Below are 26,588 nucleotides of genomic sequence, written 5' to 3' on the forward strand. Positions count from 1 at the left end.
TGCCATGTTGCGGTATAAGAATCACAGTTGGAGCACGCTGAATTTGGGGCTGAGAGTCCCCCCCTCCCCGTGCACACACACAGTGCAAACCAACAGATCACATGTCGTCATAAGTTTATTATAAACTCTGATAAAGGGTGTTTGTGTGGGGATTTCTATGGCTGGATGTTTTCTGTCCCGCAGGACGACAGCACAGGAGAGATGATCTTTGATGAGGTGTTTCATGCGCTGTCCCGATGTCTGGCTGGTCTGGCTCAACCCTTCAGAGTCCCTGGAACAGATCAGCTCTTCAAACCCAAGATCTTCATCACCATCTTGGTGTATTCGTCCATTATCGGCCTCACCTCACATCAGGTCACATGCCATTCTGCATTATGTTCTTCACCCCGAGCCGAGTGTAGAAGTCCTTCCTGATTAAACATGAGCGTGTTCACATGTGAACTGCTGCAGCCCAAAGGAACCAACCTTAGAGAACATCTATGGAACTCAGTTATCCAGTGGTCTTCCAGCAAATAGAGCTAACAGCATGTCCACCTTTCACTCAGGCGGTGATGACGTTCTTCTGAAGCCCGTTTCGGCACACCTGCACAATGTTTCTTTTATACTGATTTAGTGTTTGATGATTATTCTGGGCAGGTTTTAGTGCAAGGATGTCAGCTTGATAGAATCGACCTCAACGAGTTCCTGAATCAGATCTACCAGCAGCTCAGAGCGCTGGAGAGCAGCACTGCAGAAGTCCTTCACCAGCAACAGGACCAGGTCAGTCCTCATGAGGTGAGTTCATCTCTGCAGCTTAATAGTTCAACATTGTCTGTACGTTCATTCTGTGTATTTTGTCAACTTGCATTGCTTTATTCTTTTAAAACACAATGAAAGCTCAGGATTTCTGTGTTCTAAAAGAGCCAAGCAATGCAAGTCAACAGCTGGTTTTCATTGCAGACCTAATGAGTGTGAATTCCCCACACACTGCTGATTATTTTGAGGTATTGTGCACTGGGATGTCTCTGAGATGCATTTCTGTGTTCGTAGTCCCCAGAACCAGCGCAGCAGAGAGAGAACTTGGAAGGCCAGACTCTAAGGAAGCAGAGCATGTCCGTGGTGACCCCAGATATGGGTCTGGTCAGCATGGTACGACAGGGAATTCTGGCCTTACAGCTGCTGCCCCCAAATTCCAGCGCAGGTGAGCTCTCCTTAAGTCTCCAAACCAATGCTATTTGTCTCCTTTGGAAATGAGAATTCTTCTAAACATCTTCATAACAAGCATCCCCTGTGCTGCAAAAACCAGCTATTCTTGTTTGAACTCTCAGTGTCTAACAAACTCTTAACGCCGGGGACACACCGGCCGCAGAAGCGCCGCGAAATTGGGGCCGCCTTCATTCGGCGCTCCAGCCCGCGCCGTGCAGCGATCGTTTCGGCGTCTGCTCTATTTTTTTCGCGAGCCGCGGGTGGACTGCGTCAGTTCTAGCAGGAAGTCAAACCTAGACATAAGAGGCAGGCCGGTAAATTTAACAAAATAAAGCATTTCAAAATACAATTCCGCGATAGTCAAATATGTTCGTAATCAGACACTGCAGAAAAACCACACACACACACACAGCGAACGTGTGTGTGTGTGTGTGTGTGTGTGTGTGTGAAGGGGGTGTGGTTTTGGGTGTCTTTCAACCGGAGCAAACAGGACAGAGAGGCAGAAAGTCGTAGGCCAGCTATTAAGAACTGGTTCACACCATAGGTTCACACACATGCGGACAAACGCACACAAACAGCAAGGGGGAGGGGGGTGTAGAGGAAAAGAGCAGAGAAAAGGCAGAGAGGAAATGGAGGACACCAAGTGGTTAAAAGAAAAACTACGAGGCGCGCCTCGACCAGAGCGGAGAAACAAGCGTCTGGTCTGAACTGAGGAGCAGCGAGCAGCCGCCGAATTTCGTGAGCGCTTCGCTTCCCGGCGCTTTGGCGGCCGGTGTCCCCCGGCTGATCCTGCAGCAAGCAGGGCGACAGCCAGCCTCTGATGAAGACGTTGGGCTGGCTGTCCCTGGTTGGACAGAGTTGACCCCTGAACCTGTGTTTGTTTTAGGCATCATTATCATCACAGACGGTGTGACGAGTGTTCCTGATGTGGCCGTGTGTGAAACGCTGCTGAACCAGCTCAGGAGTGGAACTATTGCATGTTCCTTTGTGCAGGTAACCATGGTAACATTTCCTGTTCAGTGTTCATGTTATGTAAGGTCAGGGGTTAGAACTCAGCTCAGTTTTTTTACAAATAAAACCCAAACTCAGTGTTTTCCCAGATCCTCTGTTAATAGTGTAAATGTACATGACATAAATACATAATAGCAGGGATAAATACAGCGGGGCAAAAAAGTATTTAGTCAGCCTCCAACTGTGCAAGTTCTTCCACTTGAGATGAGGCCTGTAATGTTCATCTCAACTATTAGAGATCAAATTAGGGGGGAAAACTCCAGAAAATCACATTTGCATATTATGGGGTAAAATAAGTATTTGGTCAAATAACAAAAGTCCATCTCAGTACTTTGTTATATACCCTTTGTTGGCAATGACAGAGGTCAAACATTTTCTGTAAGTCTTCACAAGACTTTCACACATTGCTGCTGATATTTTGGCCCATTCCTCCATGAAGTTCTCCTCTAGACCGGTGATGTTTTTGGGCTGTCGTTGGACAACGCAGACTTTTAACTCCCTTCAAAGATTTTTTTTATAGGGTTGAGAACTGGAGACGGGCTAGGCCACTCCAGGATATTGAAATGCTTCGTATGAAGCCACTCCTTTGGTAAAGTTAAAGTCCCTAGCCTAGTGAACTAGACCAAATTCTTGCTTTGCAAAGTTGTCGTCGTCGTCTTCCTCCGCTTATCCGGGTCCGGGTCGCGGGGGCAGCATCCCAACTAGGGAGCTCCAGGCCGTCCTCTCCCCGGCCTTGTCCACCAGCTCCTCCGGCAGGACCCCAAGGCGTTCCCGGACCAGATTGGAGATGTAACTTCTCCAACGTGTCCTGGGTCGACCCGGGGGCCTTCTGCCGGCAGGACATGCCCGAAACACCTCCCCGGGGAGGCGTCCAGGAGGCATCCTGACCAGATGCCCAAACCACCTCAACTGGCTCCTTTCGATCCGGAGGAGCAGCGGTTCTACTCCGAGTCCCTCCCGAATGTCCGAGCTCCTCACCCTATCTCTAAGGCTGAGCCCGGCCACCCTACGGAGGAAACTCATTTCGGCCGCTTGTATCCGCGATCTCGTTCTTTCGGTCATTACCCAAAGCTCATGACCATAGGTGAGGATTGGGACGTAGATCGACCGGTAAATCGAGAGCCTGGCTTTCTGGCTCAGCTCCCTCTTCCCCACGACAGATCGGCTCAGCGTCCGCATCACTGCAGACGCCGAACCAATCCGCCTGTCGATCTCCCGATCCCTCCTACCCTCACTCGTGAACAAGACCCCGAGATACTTAAACTCCTCCACTTGAGGTAGGACCTCTCCCCCGACCCGGAGGTGGCAAGCCACCCTTTTCCGGTCGAGAACCATGGTCTCAGATTTGGAGGTGCTGATCCTCATCCCAGCCGCTTCACATTCGGCCGCGAACCTACCCAGCAAGAGCTGAAGGTCAGAGCTGGATGAAGCTAGGAGGACCACATCATCCGCAAAAAGCAGAGACGAGATTCTCCTGCCACCAAACTCGACACACTCCACACCACGGCTGCGTCTAGAAATTCTGTCCATAAAAGTGATGAACAGAACCGGTGACAAAGGGCAGCCCTGGCGGAGTCCAACCCTCACTGGGAACAGGTCCGACTTACTACCGGCTATGCGGACCAAACTCACGCTCCTCTGGTAAAGGGACTGAATGGCCCTCAACAGAAAGCCACCCACCCCATACTCCTGGAGCGTCCCCCACAGGGTGCCCCTGGGGACACGGTCATAAGCCTTCTCCAAATCCACAAAGCATATGTGGATTGGTTGGGCAAACTCCCATGCCCCCTCCATCACCCTTGCAAGGGTATAGAGCTGGTCCACAGTTCCACGGCCAGGACGAAAACCACATTGCTCCTCCTCTATCTGAGATTCAACTATCGATCGGACCCTCCTCTCCAGTACCTTGGCGTAGACCTTTCCAGGGAGGCTGAGGAGTGTGATCCCCCTATAGTTGGAACACACCCTCAGGTCACCCTTCTTAAAGATGGGGACCACCACCCCGGTCTGCCACTCCCTAGGAACTGCCCCCGATGACCACGCAATGTTGTAGAGACGTGTCAACCATGACAGCCCTACAACATCCATAGCCTTGAGATACCCAGGACGAACCTCATCCGCCCCCGGGGCTCCGCCGCTGTGTAGTTGTTTGACTACCTCAGCAACTTCTGCCCCCGAGATCGGACAGTCCATCCCCAGGCCTCCCAGCTCTGGTTCCTCCTCGGAATGCGCATTGGTGGGATTGAGGAGCTCCTCAAAGTATTCCTTCCACCGTCCGACTATAGCCTCAGTTGACGTCAGCAGCTCCCCCTCCCCACTGTAAACAGTGTGAGCGAGTTGCTGCCTTCCTCTCCTGAGGCGCCGGACGGTTTGCCAGAACCTCTTTGGAGCCGATCGCTAGTCTTTCTCCATGGCCTCACCAAACTCCTCCCACGCCCGAGATTTTGCCTCGGCAACTGCCACTGCTGCACCCCGCTTGGCTATCCGGTACCTGTCTGCTGCCTCCGGAGACCCACAGACCAGCCACGCCCTGTAGGCCTCCTTCTTCAGCCTGACGGCTCCCCGAACCTCTGGTGTCCACCAGCGGGTACGGGGGTTGCCACCACGACTGGCACCGGCCACCTTACGACCACAGCTAGCAACAGCCGCCTCGACAATCGCAGAGTGGAACAAGGCCCACTCGGACTCAATGTCCCCCACTGCTCTCGGGACGTGGTCAAAGCTCTGCCGGAGGTGGGAGTTGAAGACCGTCTTGACAGGTTCTTCTGCCAGGCGTTCCCAGCAGACCCTCACTATGCGTTTGGGTCTGCCAGGTCTACGCGGCATGTTCCCTTGCCATCTGATCCAACTCACCACCAGGTGGTGATCAGTTGACAGCTCCGCCCCTCTCTTCACTCGGGTGTCCAAAACATACGGCCGCAGGTCAGATGATACGACTACAAAATCTATCATCGACCTGTGACCTAGGCTGCCCTGGTACCAAGTGTACCGGTGGGCATCCTTATGTTCGAACATGGTGTTCGTTATGGCCAAACTGCGGCTTGCACAGAAGTCCAATAACAAAACACCGCTCGAGTTCTGATCAGGTGGGCCGTTCCTCCCAATCACACCCCTCCAGGTCAAGCTGTCATTGCCCACGTGAGCATTGAAGTCCCCCAGCAGGACAATGGAGTCCCCTGATGGAGCACTATCTAGCACTCGTCCCAGGGACTCCAAAAAGGGTGGGTACTCTGAACTGATATTTGGCCCATAAGCACAAACAACAGTCAGGACCCGTTCCCCGACCCGAAGGCACAAGGAAGCTACCCTCTTGTCCCCCGGGGTAAACCCCAACACACAGGCAGAGAGTCTCGGGGCTAACAAAAAGCCAACCCCAGCCCTCCGCCTCTCACCCGGAGCAACTCCAGCAAAGTAGAGTGTCCAACCCCTCTCCAGGTCTCGGGTTCCAGAGCCAATGCAATGTGTCGAGGTGAGTCCGACTATATCTAGCCGGTACCGCTCAACCTCTGCCACAAGCTCCGGCTCCTTCCCCGCCAGCGAGGTGACGTTCCATGTCCCAAAAACTAGTTTTCTTGTCCGGGGATTGGACCGCCAAGGCTCCCGCCTTGGTCTGCCACCCGATTCACATTGCACCGGACCCTTCATGTTCCTCCTGCGGGTGGTGGGTCCACAGTTGGACGAGCCCATGTATCCGGTTCGGGCTGGGCCCGGCCGGGCCCCATGGGCGAAAGCCCGGCCACCAGGCGCTCGCTCACGGGCCCCAACCCCAGGCCTGGCTCCAGGGTGGGACCCCGGTAACCCTCCGGGCCGGGTACTCCGACTCTTCGTTTTCACCGCCATGAAAGATCCTTCGAACCGTTCTTTGTCTCACCCTTCACCTAAGACCAATTTGTCATGGGAGACCCTACCAGGGGCACTAAGTGCCCCAGACAACATAGCTCCTAGGATCATTAGGGCACTCAAACTCCTCCACCACGATAAGGTGACGGTTCAAGGAGGAGTGCAAAGTTAAATAACATATTTATTTAGTCTGACTTGCCAGGCTATAAAGTCTCATTAGTCATCACACACTGGTAAAATTACATCTCTGCATTGAATCCATCCCCACGCGGACATGTCCGTGGTCGGGAACTATTTGGTAATTTGTCCCCCAATCCAGTCCCTTAATGTGTCAAGCAAGGAGACATTGGCTACTTTTTTTAAAGTCTTTGGTATGACCCGACTGTGGATTTGAGCCCATGATCTCCCAGTCTCAGGGTGGGCATTCATACCACTAGGCCACTGAAAAGGTTACCTGGGCGGTGTGTTTGGGATCATGGTCATGCTGAAAGACCCAGCCATGTTTCATTCTCAATGTCCTTGCTGGTGGAAGGAGGTTTTCACTCTAAGTCTGAGAATCCATGGCCCCATTCATTCTTCCCTTTACACGGATCAGTCGTCCTGGTCCCTTAGCAGAAAAAACAGCCCCAAGTCATGATGTTTCCTCCCCCGTGCTTTACAGTTGGTATGTTGTTCTTTATATGCAACTCGGCATTCTTTATCCTTCAGACTTGAGTAGAGTTTTTACTAAAAAGTTCTATTTTGGTTTCATCTGACCATATGACATTGTCCTAGTCCTCTTCTGGATCATCCATATGCTCTGTAGCAAACTTCAGATGGGCCTGCACATGCACTGGCTTAAGCAGGGGGGCACGTCTGGCACTGCAGGATTTGAGTCTCTGGTGGCGAATGTGTTACTGATGGTACCCTTTGTTACTTTGGTCCCAGCTCTCTGCAGGTCATTCACTAGGCCCCCCATGTAGCTCTTGGATTTCTGCTCACCACTCTAATCATTTTGACTAAACACTTTTTATGCCCCTCTGTGTGTTTAATGATAAATATATCAACAAATAAAACAAAACAGTTGAAATCTATTAAAATATCAACCCAGGTTTGTTAGTTTCACATTTGTGAGAGTCCTGTACTCAAACAGGAAGCTGGACCAGCTAAACCACCAGGACCGAGAACCAAACGCTCTGCCCCACATCTGGTCCTAGATCTTCTTGGACTTCAGTCCTCCTGATTCAGAACGCTTGCTGTCTCATTCCAGGTTGGTGGGGCGTACTCGTACGACTGCAGCTTTGGCTACATCCCAAATGTGGAGCTGATGAAGTTCATATCATTAGCCACCTTTGGTTCCTACTTGTCCAGTTGTCCAGACGTGGACCAGAACAGTCAGGAGATTAATTCTTACCACAAGGCATTTTTAACCTACTCCTTCCTGAAGACCCCTGAGTCTCTGAACTCTGAGTACTTCTGTGGTGAGTCAACTTTTCATATTCTCATCTCATTCTTCCTATTCAATTGTTTCTGTCTGAATGGTACTGATGCAAGTGGTGGCGCTACTGGAGAGTTGAGTCTCATTAAACCTGCTCAAGATCTTCCGACTGGTGGACAATAGGGATGTAAGAAAATATCGATATGACAATATATAGTGATATTTTTTCACGCAATATTATATCAATATTTAAAAGCTATGAATCGAATTTTTGGAAGAATTTGCATTCAAACATTTGTATATTTTCTTTTCTTTTGGTGCAATTCAAAGCCGAACATTAGTTGGCAGCAGTGTGCAATGGGTTTTGTTTCCACCACTGACATGTAAATCCCTCTGTCATGGTTCAGATCCTCATGTTAAACATGTTAAGTATCAGTTTCGACTGTGTGTTGAATTTTTGTACAATAAATTCAGTCTAAAAAATTGTTAATATAGCTGAATGTATCGCAATATATCGTGATATATCGTATCGTCTCCCCGTATCATGATACGTATCGAATCACCAGAATTTCACGAATACACATCCCTAGTGGACAACATACTAAAACTTAAAAGTTCTTGCCAGTGATTTACCAGCACTGATGGTTTTGGTTTTCTGAGCTAGTACTCTGACAATATTTGGAGGAATAAAAATGTACGTCTGTAACGGCTCTGGTGAATCGTAGTAAACACTTGATAGTTTTGTAGTTTCTCAGGACAAACTGTTCAATGAGCACCTGGTGTCGGCCAGCGGCAATCCCGCCCTGGTCATGAGGAGGAAGAAGCACACAGAAAAAGAGGTTCATGCTCATCTGATCAGCGTGGTGTCAGTTCGCCTCAGAGAGGGCTACACCATCAGGGACATCAGCCTCACCAAAGGTAAAACCACTGACCTGGACCTGAGTGAAACCTAATGGAACAGAGTGGTAACTGGCCCATTGCTTTTCTTAGGTGGGACCCAGCTGGAGGTAAAGTTGGTTCTGTTGTGGAAACATAACATGCATATAGAGTACCTAGCAGCCGCCTCCTGGCCTCTGGGTGCCTCTAACAGAACCACCAGGGTAGAGGTGACGATGGAGGGCAGCTACGACATCCTGCACGATATCAGCTGCACCCAAAGGAAGCCCATCACCAGTCCATACCGAACCTCTGTCATCCGCCGCTTCTGGAACACACTTCAGAGGTACCGGGTCTTCTCTGGTTCTCCAGAGACAACAGTTCATCTTCCATGCCTGCTGGGCTGTAACGCATTTACATGTGCTGTACGTTGTTTTCCAGCATCAACCAGACCGATCAGATGTTGGTACATCTGCAGTCCTTTAACTCTATTCCTGAGAACTACATGATTCCAGAAAGCACCAAAAATGGAGTGCCCCTGTTCTACATACCTCCAGGCTCAACCACCCCGGTACGGTTGCGTCTTCAATCAGAACCAGTGTGTGGATGAATGGATGAATGATACACTGTAGGGTAAAGTGCTTTGGAGTCCTCTGACTCTGAAAGGTGCTACACAACTGCGGGTCATTTATCATAACCACATCCCGTGGTTCTATGAATGTTCACATGCAAGTTGTAAACATCACACATCAGAAACATGAAGGTCTGAGCAAACGGATGTGGTAATATAGTGATCCCTCGCTACTTCGCGGTTCTTTTACCGCGGATTCATGACTTCGCGGATTTTTTCTTTGGAGCCTTATTCAAGGGAAATCCGCAGATTCGCGGTATTTTTCACTGATTCGCGGCGTTTTTCTATGCGAAATATCAAGAAATTCCTGATTTTTTTTCATCAGTTTCATCATAAAATGCACTTTTTGTAATAAAACTATAAAAAAACCAAGTAAAACATTTCTTTCTTGAGTTTTACCCACAAAAAGAGAATGTGCTGTACTGTAAATATGGTGTCCCTACTTTGCGGATTTTCACCTATCGCGGCCAGGTCTGGAACGCATCTACCGCGATAAACGAGGGATCACTGTACCCGAAAACATGCTGTGAGATAGTTTACAGGAAGAGGACCACTATCCAGCACGTTTTAGTTGTTTCCTTGCTACAATACACAGCAAGGGCCTCATTTTGAAAGCTTGCTTATTCACAAAATGGGGTCAGTAAATTGCGTAAGTCTTCTTCTACACAGTCTCTGTGATTTATAAAGAAAAACTTGATGGGAAAATGTGCACAACTGTCAGCAGACTTTGGACCTGGTGTAAGATGGGGAGGCTGGCAACAGCCGATGAAATGGTAGCATGACGGATGACGGATTTAAGACACGTGTACATAGACCCCCCCCCAACAAACACACACACACACACACACACACACACACACACACACACACACACACACACACACACACACACACACACGTTTTTATGGGTTTGTGTGTACTACGTTTTCTGAGTTGTTTGTGTGGACCCTGACTTCCACTATAGCCAGAATGGTGCAGAAATTATGTTTAACTCTAGGTGGGACAAAGGAAGCTTCCTCTAGGATTTTGGTTGTGTGGACCGGGTAAATGTCCACACAATGGTGAATGTCCACACAATGTTGGTCTCCCGTCAGGGGTTGGTCCACACAAACCCATAAAGACAAGTACACACACACACACACACACACACACACACACACACACACACACACACACACACACACACACACACACACACACACACACACACACACACACACACACACACACACACACACACACACACACAGTTGCATTTAGTAGAACCTGTGGAGCTAGAGTTTATTAAAAGCCAGTCTTTTCTAAAACCTGGTCCTGGTGTGAGGCAGGTCAATACCACTCTGCCTCACCTGTTTCAGCTGGACCCACTCAGCCTTTCCTCTCTAACAGAATGATCTGGTTCTGTTTTAGGTTCTGTCTCTGCAGCACAGTGGGTCCAAGGATTCCTCTCAGTCCCAGTTTGCTTTGTACTGGAAGCCCATCCTCTCCATGGATACCAACTTCTGGCAGCGATGGCTACACATGCATCGCATCACTATCATCTTGGAGCATGATTTGTGAGTCCCTCATGTTTGTTTGAGGTGTGCATCAGCCATACTGTGATTAGGTCCAACGGTGGCAGAGGAAATGAAAAAGTCACATCATTCCGTGAAGGCATGCAAACCACCTTGTTTTATCCAGAGTTTAAAGGGAGCCCTTCTAGTGTTGAAAAATTATGGAGCTCCAGTTGTTTTGGTCAAATCTAAGATAAAAAGTGCATGTTAAAACCAACTTTATTCTCTGTTGGTTATAGTGTTTAAAATTCTGTTTGTATCCATCAAGCAGACTTGTTTACTCTACTTACTCATGATGTGGTCTCATCTCTGCAGACCTATCCCCAAACATCTGCACACAGCTGGAAATAATGGCCGTTACAGCACCATTCAGTGTCGCATCTCCCACTCCGCTCTGACATCCCTGCTGAAGGACTGCAGCAGCTTTGTGTTGGTGGAGGGTTACTCCTACGTAAAACTCATTTACAGGTGGGACGACTTTCACCTTTATTTCTCTCTGTTTCCTGTTTACATGCAAAATGTGATTGAAGGTTTTGGTACTGAGTTTCTGAACCAGTAGGTCATTTTTTCTGATCTTTGAGTCCTGGCTATGGCTCTTTGGGTTTTTTTCCCCCCAGTATTTCTAGTTAAAACAGTCTGTATCGTTGATCTCCCAGACACACCTTCATGGAGATTTTCTGTAGTTTAATGAGTTTTTGTTGAATTAAGACAATGCAAGTAGTGTTAAAACTAATCTGTGAAACAAGATCTTACACCTGATCTACTGAAACAAACAGCTTAGGAATCTAAAACTGAATTCATGCGACTCCACAGTTCATCTGACCAGACTCCCACCTCCTTCTACCTGGTTCGTGTCATCTCCAAGACCCCCTGCATGGTTCTGCGTCTGGGCTTTCCTATCGGAACACCAGCCAATGTCAGAAACAAGGTACTGAAAACCAGTGCATGCAACAGGTCTTGTCCAAACCACATTGGAGAGGGGTGAAAGCGTCTCCCTCACGGTTTGTTGGCAAATCAAGTTCCGAGTTTAGCTCACCAAAGATTTTTATCCATCAGATTGTGGATGAACTCCGACAGCAGATCCTCAAGCTCCGCTTTCCTCATCGTGTTCAAAACAAAGAAGCCACACCAAAAACCAAGAGGAAGATTGTTGGTAACGCATCTCCATCTAAGTGTCCCCCTACCACTGCTGCCAAGCCTGCCCTGTCAGACAGACCCTGTGTTGTGGTGCTTAACAAGCCTCTGGAAAAGCTGCTAATCAGGTCAAAACACCAACACCTAATTATTATCTAATCAAACAGCCGATTATTAACCAGTTAGATCTTAGCTTGCACTATTTTCTGTCAGCTTGACAAAGAGGCTAAATGATCCCAATATGTGTTACAGGTATGAGAAGCTGCCTTTGGACTTTAGGACTCCCTTCATTTTCAACATGGAGAACTTTCCAGTGCCTTCCAATAGTGCCGTGCCTCTCAGCATGGCAGCCAACCGCACAGCCTCCTCCACCCTGGCTTCGCTCTCCCGTTACTTTCTCCACCGGCGGTGGGTGTGGGCCGTGCAGAGTGGTCACGGACCGGCGGTAACCATGCAGGCGGTCGCCCACATCCTGTCAATGCTGTCTGAGTGAGTTTGCTGAGTTTTAAATTTGACACAGAAACATGCCTTAATCTGGACATCTTACCATTACAGTCTCTCTTTAACACCTCTGCAGTCATGCATTTAGGCGGTTCTAATCTTGACACGAAGGCCCACTTGTAATAGGGGCAAAACCCCTAAAAATAGCTGGAAATTAACAATTTGAGCCTAGAAAGATGTCTTTGTTGAAAATTACTAGCATGTTTTTATTAGGGATGCACCGATCAGGTTTTTTGCTGCCGATCACCGATACCGATATCAAAGAATGCTGATACCGATCACCGATACCGATCACGTGGATTGGCCAGAAATTTTCTACAACATTATAATGAGTGGTACAAACTACATAATCTGGGAATAAAGGAAATGTAACCTAATCTAAAATGGTCTGTATTAAGGTTGTCACGGTGTGAAAATTTAATCTCACGGTTATTGTGACCAAAATTACCACGGTTTTCGGTATTATCGCGGTATTTTTTTTAAACGTGCTACATTTTCACACAATTAATTAAACCCTGTATGTCAGGAAATATTGTCCTCGGTTTGTGTCTAAATTTTGCCTAAAATGTGTTATTTTGTAATTATGTTGTTTGTTTGTTTACATTTTTCCCCTTTAGTCTTTAAAATACCAATATTTGCCCATAACTTCTTATTTTATGTCTGTTTGATGTCATCATTTTAAAAATATTAGCTCAGATGATACTCAGTACTTAAGTAGCCTTCTAATCAGATACTTTTTTACCCTTACTTGAGTAATAAACCCTATATCAGGAAAATATTGTCCTCGGTTTGTGTCCTTCCAGTGAGCTTTGCAGATGTGGGAAAATGTCATCAGGCAGTAATGATTGTTAAATTCATAATTATTCTCGGAGAGAGACCAACTCTTATCTGCCCCTGGGAGCCCCGTAATGCATAGCGTCATTTCATGGGGGTTTCCGCGACACGGTTTATATGCAGGTAGCGGCGCTGTGGCTGCTTTATATAGCGACTCGTTGCGTTCTCCCTCAACCCAAATCCTCGGATCACGCATTTTAGCTAAAACGCTAACGTTAGCTTGCCTTGCGTTGACTGTAGAGTTGTGGGTGATGGTCACGCAGATGTGTCCTGAGATTTGAAGCGTTGCTGCCTGTCACAGACACTTTTTCTGCACGTGCTGCAAACAGGATACCGTCTTCTATAAACTCCCTCGGCATTCTTCAAATATCTAAAAGATGCCCGTACTTCCCACTTTGTCTTCTTTGAGGGATAAAAAATGTCCTCCTGAGCGCTGCCGTCTCCTCCTTTGACCATTATTTCAGCTTTATCTTCAAGAAAGTTTTGGTTGTAAACAACAAAGCGCGCATGTGCCGCCGGCAACTTCAGCCGATGATACGGTGGCTGGTAAGGGTCACCGCGCCTACACCGCAGCCACAGTAATCCCACCAAGATAATACAGTTTTTTTAAAAAACAAGACGGTTATCATTATTGTCAACTTTTTTTTTACCGGGGTTTACCGCTACACCGGTTACCGTGACAACCCTACCTGATCGGTCTGCTTTGATCTATTTTGAAAATTCCGATCAAAACCGATAGGGGCGCTATCGGCCGATTACGATCAAATGCAGATCCATCGGTGCATCCCTAGTTTTTATAAGACTTATGAAGAAAAGCTGCTTTGGTGCCATTCAGCTCTGGGATGCTTCCAGATGTTCCAGCTGTGTGATCTGTTGCAGTGGAAACAGTCATTTGTAGATGTGTTTTAATATCTTTGTAGGATTCGTGTTTCAGAAGGTTTTCATTTTGCTGCCAGTGGAGAGGGTATCATGAACATGGTGATTGAGCTGCCAATGAAGGTGAACAACAACTGGACACTTTTGACTCCCACAGTTGTAACATCTGCCCTTAGTTGACATGATTTTGGCTCTTTTGTCTGATCAGAGCATGTCAGAAGACACTGGCCGAGAGAGTCACTCCTGCCTTGTCCAGTACATCCTGTTTCCACCCCACTCAACCACCAGCAAGGACAGGTAGGACTGGCTCAACACCTTGGTCTAATGACGTGCGAGGGGTTGTGATGGAGCAGAGGCGTCTGACAGAATGTCATGGCAGCTTCTCCACCGATGATGACAACGACACAGAGGTGGAGGCTGTGGATGTGGACACAGAACTGAACCTGGTGACGGAGTGCTGGGTGGAGCCACAGAGCGGCATCGTGATGAACTGCATGGATCAGCAGCGACACTTCCAGGGCCTCAAGTACCAGGAGGTCCCACAAGCGGTGTGTACACGTTCTCTCCTGTAGCTACACAACACACCCGGCATGAAACAGAGTGCTGTTTGCTGTTGTGTCTGTTTTGGGACTGTAATAACCAAATGTGACCTGCTGCCTTGTTGTAGATCTTCCCAACAGATCTAGCGTGTATGTCCACCATGATGACGTTTGAGTATTTGAGCCAGCTGTGTCAGAATAAGAACCAGGTTTGCGCGCTGCCTGTTGGATTCAAGGATTTGCAGGGTAATAAATGTTAGTTAACATTAGTAAAAGGCGTCAAAGTGAATTACTGCATAAACGTAAAAGCCACCACATTTCAGGAAGTGATTTTTTTAGTTTTTGATTTCTGAATTGATGGTTGGACTTCCTGTTTATGTTGGTAGAAGTCCTGGCCTCTGAGGACAACATCCAGATGGTTCCTTTCCAATTTGATCTCATCCAGCTCCTCCCTAACTGTCAGCAGGTTGAACTCTTCTTCTTCACATTCAGTGCAGGTACCTTTCATGCCTTTGTGTCATCACGCTTAGACTACTGTAACGCTCTTTTTACTGGTCTCAGCAAAACCTCCCTCTCACGCCTTCAAGCCATCCAAAATGCAGCAGCCAGACTCCTAACCAAATCCAGCAGACGAGCTCACATCACTCCGGTTTTACAGTCCCTCCACTGGCTCCCGGTAGAATATAGAATTCAGTTTAAAGTTTTAGTCCTGACTTATAGAGCTCTCAACAACCAGGCTCCAAGCTACCTATCTGAGCTTTTATCCCCACACACCACCTCTCGGAACCTTAGATCCACATCTGAAAACCTCCTGGCTGTTCCTCGAACCAGACTGAAAACCAAAGGGGACAGGGCCTTTCAGACTATTGCACCCAGACTTTGGAACAGTCTGCCTTCAAATCTCCGTCTCTCTAACACTGTAGAGGTCTTTAAAAATCATCTAAAAACTCACCTTTTCATCCAGGCGTTCCCTCCCTAAATGTTCTAAAAGATGGCTTTGTTCGGGTTCACACCTTCACTTTGTTTATACTCATGATTTTATTTTCTACTTTATCACTGCTATTGTTTTTCTGAAGTTTTTATTGGTTAGAGGTATTTGCCCTGATCTTTATCATGTTGTACAGCGCTTTGTGATTTATATCTGTGAAAGGCGCTCTATAAATAAACTTTTACTTACTTAGTTTCCAGAATATCCCTGTTTTTACTCAGGTCTGTTGTACCCAGCATCAAATAGGTGCTATGTGTTCTAAACCTGAAGGAAATTTTAGACAAATCTGAGGTTTCCTGTTTTCTTTAGGTGTAGAGAGCGAGGAAGAGGCCCCTAGCTCCTCAAATCTGCCCAACGAGCTCCTGCTCAGCCTCTTCCACAGCAGCCTGGAGCAGGAGCTGAGCGACAGAGAGGTCCCACTAGCAGCCAGTGACCATGTTGCCTTCATGCATCACATCTTGGAGCGAGAGCGAGATGGGCACGTGGCTCCGTTCTCTTTATCTGTTATTAAAGGTCAGATGGGTCATCTATAGCGGCGGCACACATCCTCTAATGTCTCATAATCTAGTTCTTTTTCTTTTGTTCGTATTTCAGAGGAAAGTATTAAAGCTCCAGACAGACAGGATACTGTGACATCATTTCACACCACCAGCAGCAGTAAGGAGGTGATGGGATCTACAAGCACTTTACAGGTGATCCGAGTTGAGAACAACCCACTCAGCAGGATGTCATGTCACAGGGCCTTTTCTTGTCTGAGCTGACCCTAACCAATACTGGTCTACTCCTAACGTCAATCCTAACTAAACGTTATTTTACACTATTGACCCTTTGCACCGACGTCACCTAATCACGTGGGTCCACCATGCTGGACGGCAAAAGCATGTAAACAGTGAGCGACACGAGTACTAAACAAAGGGAAAAGTAGAGCCTGACATTGTTTTTGCGATCAAAAGAAAAACAAAACTCCTCCAGCATTCCTTCCACTAGTTCATGCCCAGTTCAGTTATCAGAAGAAGTAGCGCAGCTAGCGGGGGCTCACAGAGAGCGGTGTGTTAACTAGCTTACCAACGTTAGCTTACGTTCTCTCTGCAGCTCTTCACCGATGTAAACACGTTGCTGACTTTGCCTAAATTCACCCCGCTGGATTTATAAGTTTATGTTGTAAACAGCGTTTCACTTTACACCAAAGCTGATTTTTAAAAAGCTGGTGGTGTTCCCGGGTTCAGCTGCTGCTCTCTCACCGGAATGAGAAGATTTCTGAACGCCAACGCTCATATAAATAAAAAACTGAATTTTAACACACGTAATCATACATCGGAGCTTTAATATTGTTAATAAATGTCTCGCTTTACACTACAGTGGACGGCACGCAGCCTCCGTGGTGAAATACCCGTCCATCAAGATTATCAATAACTAGTATAAGCACATCATTTATCCCTGTCCCCGTCTTCCTCGTGAAATAAATAAACGTTAATCTTACCCGGTAAAAACATGTTCGCTGCAAATCTGAGGCCTGCTAGTCCGCTGCAGTTCATCTCCGTCCTCAGTCTCCATCAAAGTTATTAAAAAAAACAAAACGAGTTGAGTTTACGTCCTTGTCTGTTAGTGCAGCCGACCACGCAGCAAGCTAAAACCATTTTACTGTTAAATCAACTAAATAAAAGCGATAAAAGGCTACAAACTGGCTTGTTTTGACTACCTTCAGTTGAGTTTCCACGGGTGTAAACGGCCTTTTTGCCGTCCATCATGGCGAAGGGGGTGGTCACTTGAGTTGCATGACGTCACGTGCAAAGGGTCAATACCAGTAAAACCAAGTTATTTTATTTATTTATTTATTTCATTTAGGGGATCAGCCATATGTCCCCACGATTTCACGTGTCCCCATGTTATAGGTTAAACATGAAAAAATGTTCCCATAGTGAGTTACACACACACACACACACACACACACGCACACACGCACGCACACACGCACGCACACACACACACACACACACACACACACACACACACACAAACACACACACACACACACACGCACGCACACACGCACACACACACACACACGCACACACACACGCACACACACTACACACACACACTACAAATAGTTAGTTAACATTCCTGTCCTGGTCTAGTGGGTTTTCCCCACCCACTCGACTTTTGTGCCTTTTCGTTGTAGGACTAATTCATGGGGTTTTGTTTGCTCGGGTTCCAGGGCTCCTGGGTCATTGTGAGCCCCAACAGAGTTTCATATGCTTTCTAGAAGCTCAAAGAATGGTTTCCAGTTGTTAAACCTTATTCTTGGACACTGTTCAGGCTTTGTTTTGTCCTATTAATCAAACGTCTGAGGTAAAAGATTATTTTGTCTCTTGTTCATGTCTCCTTTTTGATAAACAGAGGGTTTTCTTGTAGAACAAATGTGCTTTGGGACTTTTAAACCCCTCATGCTGACCTGTAACTAATTTCCTCCTGGTGTCTGACAGAGCTTCAGTAATGCGGACCTTGTAGATGAAGAGCCCTCGCTGTTGGGGAGGAGCTTCTCTACACCACAGTGGAGGTGTTACACCAAGTACATCAGCTCCCAGCAGCTGCTCCTCACCTTTCTTCCTGCTTCCTTTGCAGGTACAGCTGAAGTTTGTCCTTCTGCTCTCAGGCAGAAGCAGATGCTCTGAGGAATAAGATGTGGGTTTTATTCTGATTTTGCAGATGTTCTGATGTTGATGGGATCAGTAGATGAGACTGAGCCTCAGAGAACCTTCAGTGCACAGGAGGATGATACCCTGACTCCCAGCAACAAGTCTCAGGCAGACTCCTTGTCGAGCTCCACCAGTGGTCTAGACAGGTCTGAGTCCGGCCACAGGACATCCAGCAGCGGACTCTTCCCAATCAAGTCACCTCCCCCCTCACAGGCTTCTGAGATCCACACCGAGTCTGTTGAGTCTTTGAGTTTAGACCCTGACAGTTTGGTTGGCAGACTGTCAGACAAAGAATTTGGCACACCAAGCTCAGGTGGGTTTAAAAGCCACAGTAGTGTGGTTTGCTATCAAAGAGGAGCAGCACCAACTTGAGGCATTGTCTGGGGAATGTAACTCTTATTCTCACTTTTCCAGGTCTTGGAGGAAAAGAGGGAGTCCAGTTTTCAGAACCACAGAAGGTGGATGTGCACATCAGCTTCAGCAGGCAGGTTTCACAGCACAGCACCAACAGCAACTCTTTAAAATGCCCAGTTTACATCTACAACTGCTCCCTGGAGCAACTTAAGGAGAAGCTAGTGCAGCCCAACTCCATCCACCAGCCCAAAGACGTCTTCTTCAGGTAAGGTGCTCACCTTCATGCAGAACACCATCAGACCAGCCAGATCATGGCTGCTTCTGCTTGTGGTCCAGTTCCATGTTTCACTGAGTCACAGTACATCTTCTGAAGATGTCTTGTGTTGTTTCATAATGAAAAGATGACACCTGGAGGATTTTATTTAACAAGCAGCTCCAGGTTCATCTGATGTCCCGTAATCTGGATCTCCCCCCTCTCCGTTTCTCAACAGTTTCTCTCGGTATTAAAAAATAACTTTTGAATCAAAGCGTTTGTTCTGAAGTTCATCAAAAACAAAACAAGTTTTCAGCAAGACTTTGCTGTTTCTGGATAACACGACTTGTGGACTTTTTATCTTTAGACACTTAGTTTCTTTAAATCAGCATGGATGTTTCTGCTGATCTGATCTTAATCCATGCTTGTTTGCGTTTATCCTCATCAGATCTCTGTCTCAGGACCGCAGCAGTCCATCTCCCTGGACGGAGCTCCTGGCTCAGCCTCACAAACATAAAGAGCTGGCTAACTACTGCAGCCTGCTGCAGGAACACTATCACCAAAGCTTTGTTAAAGGTAACTCCTCAGGTTGTTTCAGATGGGAATCTTGTGACTGCAGCATGTTTCAGTTGAGGAAACCTAAACTGGTCATAGTTTAGGTAAACACACGGTGTGATATCACAATGAGGTGTCTCAACAGCCTAGCTACATGTGACGAAGGCTTCTCCACCAGAGGTTTAAAGCTACAATGACAAATCTGCAAAACAAGCTAGCTTAAAACATTATTTTTTTTTATACCTCTTAACAAAATTCTAGCTGTGGTATAGCTATACATGTATTGTGGAAGTGAGAAAAAAAGAAAAAATTAATATCAATCAGTCAATCAATCAATCAATCAAAGCTTTATTTATAAAGCGCCTTCCGCAACCCTGTCAGGAAGCCCAAGGCGCTGAACATGGTACAGTAGAAGTACAAATATAGTGAATAAATCAAAAATAAAAGCAAATTAAATTACTAAATACAAAAAAGGTGAAACACTCTAGTACAGGACAGATGGGTAAAACAAGGGATAGAGTGAACCAATGAAAACTGTGAAAGAAATTCAACGTAAAAGAGGGCCGAATCAAACATATTCAGGAAACGCCAAGCGGAGAAGGTGTGTTTTTAGGTGACTCTTAAAGGCTGGCAGAGATGGGGACAGCCTAACTGAGGGTGGCAACTGGTTCCAGAGAGACGGTGCTAGGACTGAGAAAGCCCAGTCCCCACGAGTACGACACCTAGAACGAGGGACAGCGAGCAGGCCTTGGTCAGAGGATTATATATCTAATATAATATCTAGTATCTAATTGCATTTGTATAAAAACCTACGCTAATAGGGAGCCTAAGTCACGCCCATCTACTTCTGGACCACGGGTCCCGGGGACAACTAAAAAATGAATTCAAGCCAATGGGCCTAAAAACGCTATTTTCTAATTCCGCTTGTTTGTGCCATGGATTTCACATATGATGTCTGTGAATTTTAAAGAAGCTTTTTGATACCAAGAAAATGCTATTTTCAAATGGGGGAAACATTATTTTATGTTTTGTGTGAAAATACGTCCAGGACTACGAATGCGCTTCACCAAAGTGACATCATCGAACCAGACACGGAGAAAAACAGAGGGAAAATGGCTGTTAACAAACTTCAAATCCTTCCTTAAAGGGGCATTATGGAAGTTTGACAGCAAAAACATGTAGAAATAATAAATTTCTTCTTCAGACATTCTCCTGCAATGCCCTGGTCCTGTAGAATGAGCCCTGGCATTTTTACTGTGATTGCCTGTTTTTCTGTAAAATCACAGAAAAAGAGAGATGCTCGGGTCGAGCAGGCTGCTTCATGCGCGTTCACGCTCAGGCATAGCCCTCCGAACCGTTCTTTGAACGTTGTTTCAGTTATCATCAATGGTATAAATGTTACAACTACAAGGGACGTCATTGTTGCTTTAGCTCGCCTAGTAAGACAATGGATTTTCATGCAGAGAACCCGGGTTCGATTCTGGATGGGAATTAGTTTCATTTTTACATTAATGGTATATTTTTACAGTAACCCCCAAATTCCACTACCTCCGCTCCGCTCCGCCCCCGCCTTCCGCAGCCGCTTGCTTCCGAACTCAATTTTTACTGCTACCCGCTCTACAACGGCTCCGCTCCGGTGCGGAAACCTGAGGTGGGCAAACAAGCATGCGCAGGATTTTCGAGATCTTGCGATACAGTCCGAGCAATAAACGCGGAAGTTAGATCCAAACACCCGTTGTGTGGGAGAAGCATCGAAATGAGCTGTTTAATCTGCCCATCATTTGTGTTGAGAGATCAGCAGTGTTTGGATCAACAAAGTGTGACTACTTTGATAGTGGAAACTGTATTTATGGCTTATTTTTGTGCATTTAAACTTCAGCCGCCATTGATAGTTGTTAAAAGTTGTTAAACCTGTGCATATGAAACAAAAAACGCCTTTTGTTTATCGATTTGTTGTGAAAAACGGAAGTTGTGCTTGCTCCTTTTCCTGTTGGGCGGTTGTGATTTCTGTCCATTTACTGCGGAGGTGCTCCGGCATCCTGCAAAAATAGGATCGATTCTATTTTTGCCGGACGCCGGAACAGAGAGCGGCGCACTGCGCCGCACTGCCGATCGATTTTGCTCCGGCGTTCGTGTCGGAGCGGAGCGGAGCGGAGGTAGTGGAATTTGGGGGTAAGATGCCCAAATTTTTATTTGAGACTCGCCGAACGGCTTTGAATTCACAGATAAAAAAGATGTGGGTTCAACTTTCATTTTGGAACAATTTTTCAAGCAGGGGAAGGGAATGATCTGAGCATGCAGGAGGACTGACCCATCTTAAACCTTTGTCGGCTGTGCTGAAGAGAAAGATACAGAACCAAGTTATTTAATTAATTAGCTGCACGTTCTCCTGTCCTCTGTCCTCCGGGACACACACACACACACACACACACCACACACACACACACACACACACACACACACACACACACACACACACACACACACACACACACACACACACACACACACACACACACACACACACACACACACACATACACATACACATACACACACACACACGGGACTGTCTCAGCTGTTATTTTCGTTAAGGAGTGTGCACGTACAGCATGCGCGCCTCGTGCACGAGCCTACTATTGAAGCTGCCGTTACGCTTTTGGCTTGAAGGGGCAATCGCAAGCATAAAATTCAAAACTCCGTAAAGTCCCGTTAAGGAGGAAAGAACCACCATAAATATGGTCATTTGGCAAGTAGCAGCTACGCTAGTGGAGAGGAGATTATGTGGTGACATCATACATGCAACGTGCTGATGTCTGATTTGTAGTCTTGCTAATTACAGACTTTTACAAGCTGATAGACCTCAAAGTACATGACAGGCATGGTCGAAACACACTTCATTACTTTTCATCTAAATAGAAGTATAATATATGTGCTATCCAGGGCTTAAGGCAAAGCGTATTTGAAAATAGCTCTTTTAGCTCCATTGACTTATACTCATTTTTTCTTTCATCCGGGGGCCCATGAGCCGACCAGAAAGGGAGGAGACGTAGGCTCCCTATAACAGTGTTTCCCAACCCTGGTCCTCAGGGCACACTGACCTGCATGTTGTCCATGTCTCTGCTTCAGTACACACCTGAATTGCATTGGCTCCTCAGGAGGACATAAAGTGCTGCATATGCCTGTTAATTACTCATTCATTTAAGTCAGGGGTGTGGCAGCAGGGAAACACTGGTGTTTACAAAGGCAACATGGAAAACATGCAGGACACTGTGCCTCGAGGACCAGGGCTGGGAAACACTGCCCTATAACGCGGCTCGGACCGAAAGCAACTATTCGACCATCCGGTTTTCGGTCCCGTCAAACTATGGCCGTGTTCGAGTTGAGCTGCGCCTCGCCTGGAAAACAGACGAGAGCAGACGGAAGCAGCAGGGGGAGTGGCTGAAAGCCGGCGTTTAAGTCGGACAGATTTCCCTACATGTGTAGCTCGGGGGTCACGATGGCTGAAGATACCCCGTTAGAGTTCATACTTGTTTAATTATTTATTTTAATTCTGGTGCCTGTTAGCAGCTGAAACACATCCTCACGTGTTTGTGGATATCATATATTGTATATGGAGACCTGGCTGTAATAATAAGTAAAGGTTATCAGCTGTAGGTTTAGTGTGTTCATAGGAAACGTGACAAAAGAACACAAAACACATTTCTCTTTATGGCCTATATAGTTGTCATCATCAACGTTACATGATTTACAGAATACATGTGACCAACTATCATTTTTTTTCTCCTTGAATACGCTTTATTGACAAAGCACATAATACAACTACAAAGAAATAGCAAGCACAATGTCAGCGGGGTTCTGTGGGAAAACAACAGTTTAACAGAGAATCACATGATATTGAACATGGAACATAAGTTTATGGTTTTGACAGCTTTCAAATTTTGAGAATGTTGTTTGGTTTGAATTTTATTTGATTAATTTATTGATATTATTAGCTAAATTTCATATACATAAGTCGAAATTTTCTAATGCAAAACCTTCCTTTCAGTGCTTTTTAAATGAAACCAGACAATATATAAAAACCATGCGACCAACTAACATTTCATGTTCTACCACCGGATGTTTGGATCAAAATATGAACCAATCAGATCTTAGATCAGGTGAGAGCCAGGCGTTTCCCGTCATCCTCTAGGTTTTACAGCCGGTGGAGGGCAACTGCAGCGCCTTGCTCCAAAGTCTGCGGCCGCCTTGATCTCACGAGGTTATCGTTGCCTACGTATGCATGACGTCCGAGCAAGTCGGCGTCAAGTCGGACACAAATCTAACCGGCATGCACTGTTCGCCGATCACCGGTGATCGAATCTGCGCAGAACTGGCTCATCTCGAACACGGCTTATCACACTTCCACACTTCTCTAGGTCCTCCACACATTGCATATTTAGCAACAGAACACCACTGGTGTGTGAGAGGTTCTCTGCTCAATATCAGAAAAGGAGAAACAGCCGGCTGCTGACTCTTTAACTTTAGGACAAACTACCAGATTCTCAAAAAGAAAAACATCAAAGTCACGGACGACAGAAGATGCTTGGACGTAGTGTTAAAAACCAGTCGCCTTTTTCTACCTCGTTTCCACTATCAGGCGAATGTGGCCTGGGAATGATAGCTGACAGGAGGGCTGAGTGTTCTGGGACCATGTTTGTGTTTAAAAGCTAGCTTGCCCTGTAGATTTGTTATTGCCGCTTTAACACACATGATGAAGACAAATCCAAGCTCGAAAGGAGTTATGTTCCAGTTAAACTGAACGCAGTGGTTGGACATGTGTTGATGCTGGACTCTGTGCTCTTCAGGTGTGTACCGAAGCCTGCAGCAGTCCTACTGCATCAGCTCTCAGGATGTCCTGATGGCAATGGACTACTGTGAAGAGTCGCTGCAGGAGATTGACATCACTGCCTTCCTTCAGGCCCTCTGTGGACACATAAGGACCTTCAGGACGAGTAGGATGACTCCTGGGCCAAGGCCAAGTCTCAAACCTTTAAGAAGCCCTGCTACCTTTGTTATTGGAGAAGCTGATCAGGATCAGGCAGAAGGCAGGGCAGCAGTAGCCTCCTCATCCAGGTGAGGTCCATCAAAAATAAAGACCAGAGATGCAAACGCAGAAGCATTGATGGTGTGAGGCACGTACAGATTCTAGTACCGCACTGACCTTCTGGGACAGGTTCGGATTTCTCTTAGAGCTTTGATCAACAGAATAGATTTTATGGCTTCAGTTAGGCTGTTCCTGCTGTTTTCTGGTCTGTACATCAAGTCTGTGGGTTTTTGGGTCTGGCTGGTTTACTTTTTTTCTATTCAGGGTCGTAGAATCTGGAAGGAGGACTCAGTCTGGAGGGTGTGAGGAGTGTAGTCTTTAGCTCAGTAGTAACAGGAAGTGTTCTCTAGATGGTGCTGTGGTCCAGCTTAGCCTGGTCCTGATGATCTAACTGTACTTCACTGATCCTGCTGTCCTTTAGGTCCAGTCTGAGTGGTTCTGCTGCCTCTGACATTAGATCTGTTCCTCTGAGTGACGTATTATTGAGACACCATTGTTGTTATTGTTATTATTATTAATGTTTGTGTTGTTTTAGCAGTAGTGTGGAAGTGGAAGATGCCTGTGAAGCAGAATCTAGAGGGATGGTCTCTGCTCCCACGTCTCCACCGGACGTGAATGAGTCCAGAACACCAGAGTTCCCTCTGAGCCTACTGCAGACGCAGCCCAGGTGTGCAGTGCATCCAGATGTGCACACTATCATTCAGGTACTGACTCTCCTTATACATGATCCATCTGTGTTGATCTGGGACCACAAGAAGCACTTTCATAGATGTAGGACTTGTCCTGTGAGTTCTGTCTCTGGTGTTGTCCACTGCTCTGGTCAGATTGCCGAGTCTGTTCTGACGTTATCCTGTCGTGTCCTGAAACTTGAACTGTTGTCGGTGTATTCTTCAGTGTTTGTCTCATTGTTTACCATCAGTTTCTCTGACAGCTAAAGTATATTTTCATCTTTTATTCAAACAGGAAAAGTTCATGGACATCCTGTCCCAGTACTTCAAATGTGTCCCTTCCAATCCTCACTACTTCTTCTATTGTCCCGCATCATCCAAGAAAGAGGCGAGTCATTTTGATGGATCCCATATTTTTGTGTTTTTGTTTGCGACTGCTTTGTCTATGCCCTTTGTGTTGTGATTTTGGACTTAGGTGGACTCAGAGGATGAAGAAACGGAGAGAAGACCCAGTGAAGAGCTGCTGTCAGAGGCTGAGCCTGCGACTGAAGATGGTGAGGAAGATCAGTCCTAACCAGTTAGACTGGGTCCAAGTTTTTATTCTGAGGATAGTTTGCGTTTTTTAACTGGGAGGAGGCCAGAGGTTTCGGTCTAAAACCAAAGAGAGAAGGAGACGAAAAGACCCATCTATGGTGGTCCCTCAGGATTTTTTATCTAATTTAACGTAAAATTTCACAAAGTTAAATCAAATGCTTTGTTTTACTGATGCACATCGAGCAAAAATAAAGAAAACACTGCTCCACAATCCTTTGCAGCTACAACATTCAGTTCAATTCAATTCAAGTTTATTTATATAGCGCCAAATCACAACAAGAGTCGTCTCAAGGCACCTCACATAATAAACATTCCAATTCAGGTCAGTTCATTAAGCCAATCAGAAATAATGTTTGCTATATAAGGAACCCAGCAAATAGCATCAAGTCACTGACTAGTGTCAGTGACTATACAGCAGTCCTCATACTAAGCAAGCATATAGCGACAGTGGAGAGGAAAACTCCCTTTTAACAGGAAGAAACCTCCAGAGAAACCTGGCTCAGTATAAGCAGCCATCCTCCACGACTCACTGGGGATCGAGAAGACAGAGCAGACACACACACACACACACACACACACACGCACGCACGCACGCACACACGCACGCACACACACAAAGACAAGTAATGTGTCTATAGTTATATTGTGATTTCTTAGTAAATATTCTATTTGGCGAGAGATAAACTTTATTGTATTTATCCTAGTGAATCTATAATTAAATGGATAAACTAGCAGTAGCACATCCAACGTCAAGGAAAGCAAAAAGTTATTATCAGGAGAGGGAGAAAGTTTAAGTGGTTAGCAGCAGTGTGCTAGACGATGGCCCCCTCCATGAGGCCACCACAGCTCAGCAGAACATCGTTGTAGCTTCTTCTGGGGAGAAAAACACTTAGAGAGAAAATAAAGTTAACAGCTGAAATTGCAGAAAATAGTACAGTTAAAGAGCAGATTGTAGAAGAAAGTAGTAGTCAGTTAACGCCTACCACGAGTTGTT

At 46.3% G+C, this 26,588-nt stretch overlaps 1 protein-coding gene across 6 annotated transcripts in view; it reads left to right on the plus strand.

Moving 5' to 3' along the window:
• The window catches only part of szt2 (SZT2 subunit of KICSTOR complex), a 93,186-nt gene that overhangs the window by 6,095 nt on the left and 60,503 nt on the right, over positions 1-26,588 (plus strand). For 4 of the 6 annotated variants that reach the window (XM_015962238.3, XM_015962242.3, XM_015962240.3 and 1 more), the window contains exons 4-31: positions 184-354; positions 637-774; positions 1,030-1,180; positions 2,072-2,178; positions 7,286-7,496; positions 8,201-8,371; positions 8,444-8,675; positions 8,771-8,900; positions 10,371-10,516; positions 10,829-10,981; positions 11,327-11,441; positions 11,570-11,775; positions 11,900-12,136; positions 13,903-13,981; positions 14,067-14,155; positions 14,238-14,406; positions 14,526-14,643; positions 14,784-14,894; positions 15,695-15,898; positions 15,980-16,077; positions 17,872-18,010; positions 18,095-18,397; positions 18,499-18,703; positions 19,140-19,267; positions 24,094-24,361; positions 24,868-25,036; positions 25,296-25,388; positions 25,476-25,554. In XM_015962238.3, coding sequence (XP_015817724.1) covers positions 184-354; positions 637-774; positions 1,030-1,180; positions 2,072-2,178; positions 7,286-7,496; positions 8,201-8,371; positions 8,444-8,675; positions 8,771-8,900; positions 10,371-10,516; positions 10,829-10,981; positions 11,327-11,441; positions 11,570-11,775; positions 11,900-12,136; positions 13,903-13,981; positions 14,067-14,155; positions 14,238-14,406; positions 14,526-14,643; positions 14,784-14,894; positions 15,695-15,898; positions 15,980-16,077; positions 17,872-18,010; positions 18,095-18,397; positions 18,499-18,703; positions 19,140-19,267; positions 24,094-24,361; positions 24,868-25,036; positions 25,296-25,388; positions 25,476-25,554 — 4,420 coding nt within the window. The remainder of the gene's footprint in view (positions 1-183; positions 355-636; positions 775-1,029; positions 1,181-2,071; positions 2,179-7,285; positions 7,497-8,200; positions 8,372-8,443; positions 8,676-8,770; positions 8,901-10,370; positions 10,517-10,828; positions 10,982-11,326; positions 11,442-11,569; positions 11,776-11,899; positions 12,137-13,902; positions 13,982-14,066; positions 14,156-14,237; positions 14,407-14,525; positions 14,644-14,783; positions 14,895-15,694; positions 15,899-15,979; positions 16,078-17,871; positions 18,011-18,094; positions 18,398-18,498; positions 18,704-19,139; positions 19,268-24,093; positions 24,362-24,867; positions 25,037-25,295; positions 25,389-25,475; positions 25,555-26,588) is intronic. The other 2 variants (XM_015962239.3, XM_070545844.1) reach the window with 2 other exon arrangements.

This window comes from Nothobranchius furzeri, chromosome 16, assembly GCF_043380555.1.
Source record: "Nothobranchius furzeri strain GRZ-AD chromosome 16, NfurGRZ-RIMD1, whole genome shotgun sequence".
In the NCBI taxonomy this organism is placed as follows: domain Eukaryota; kingdom Metazoa; phylum Chordata; class Actinopteri; order Cyprinodontiformes; family Nothobranchiidae; genus Nothobranchius; species Nothobranchius furzeri.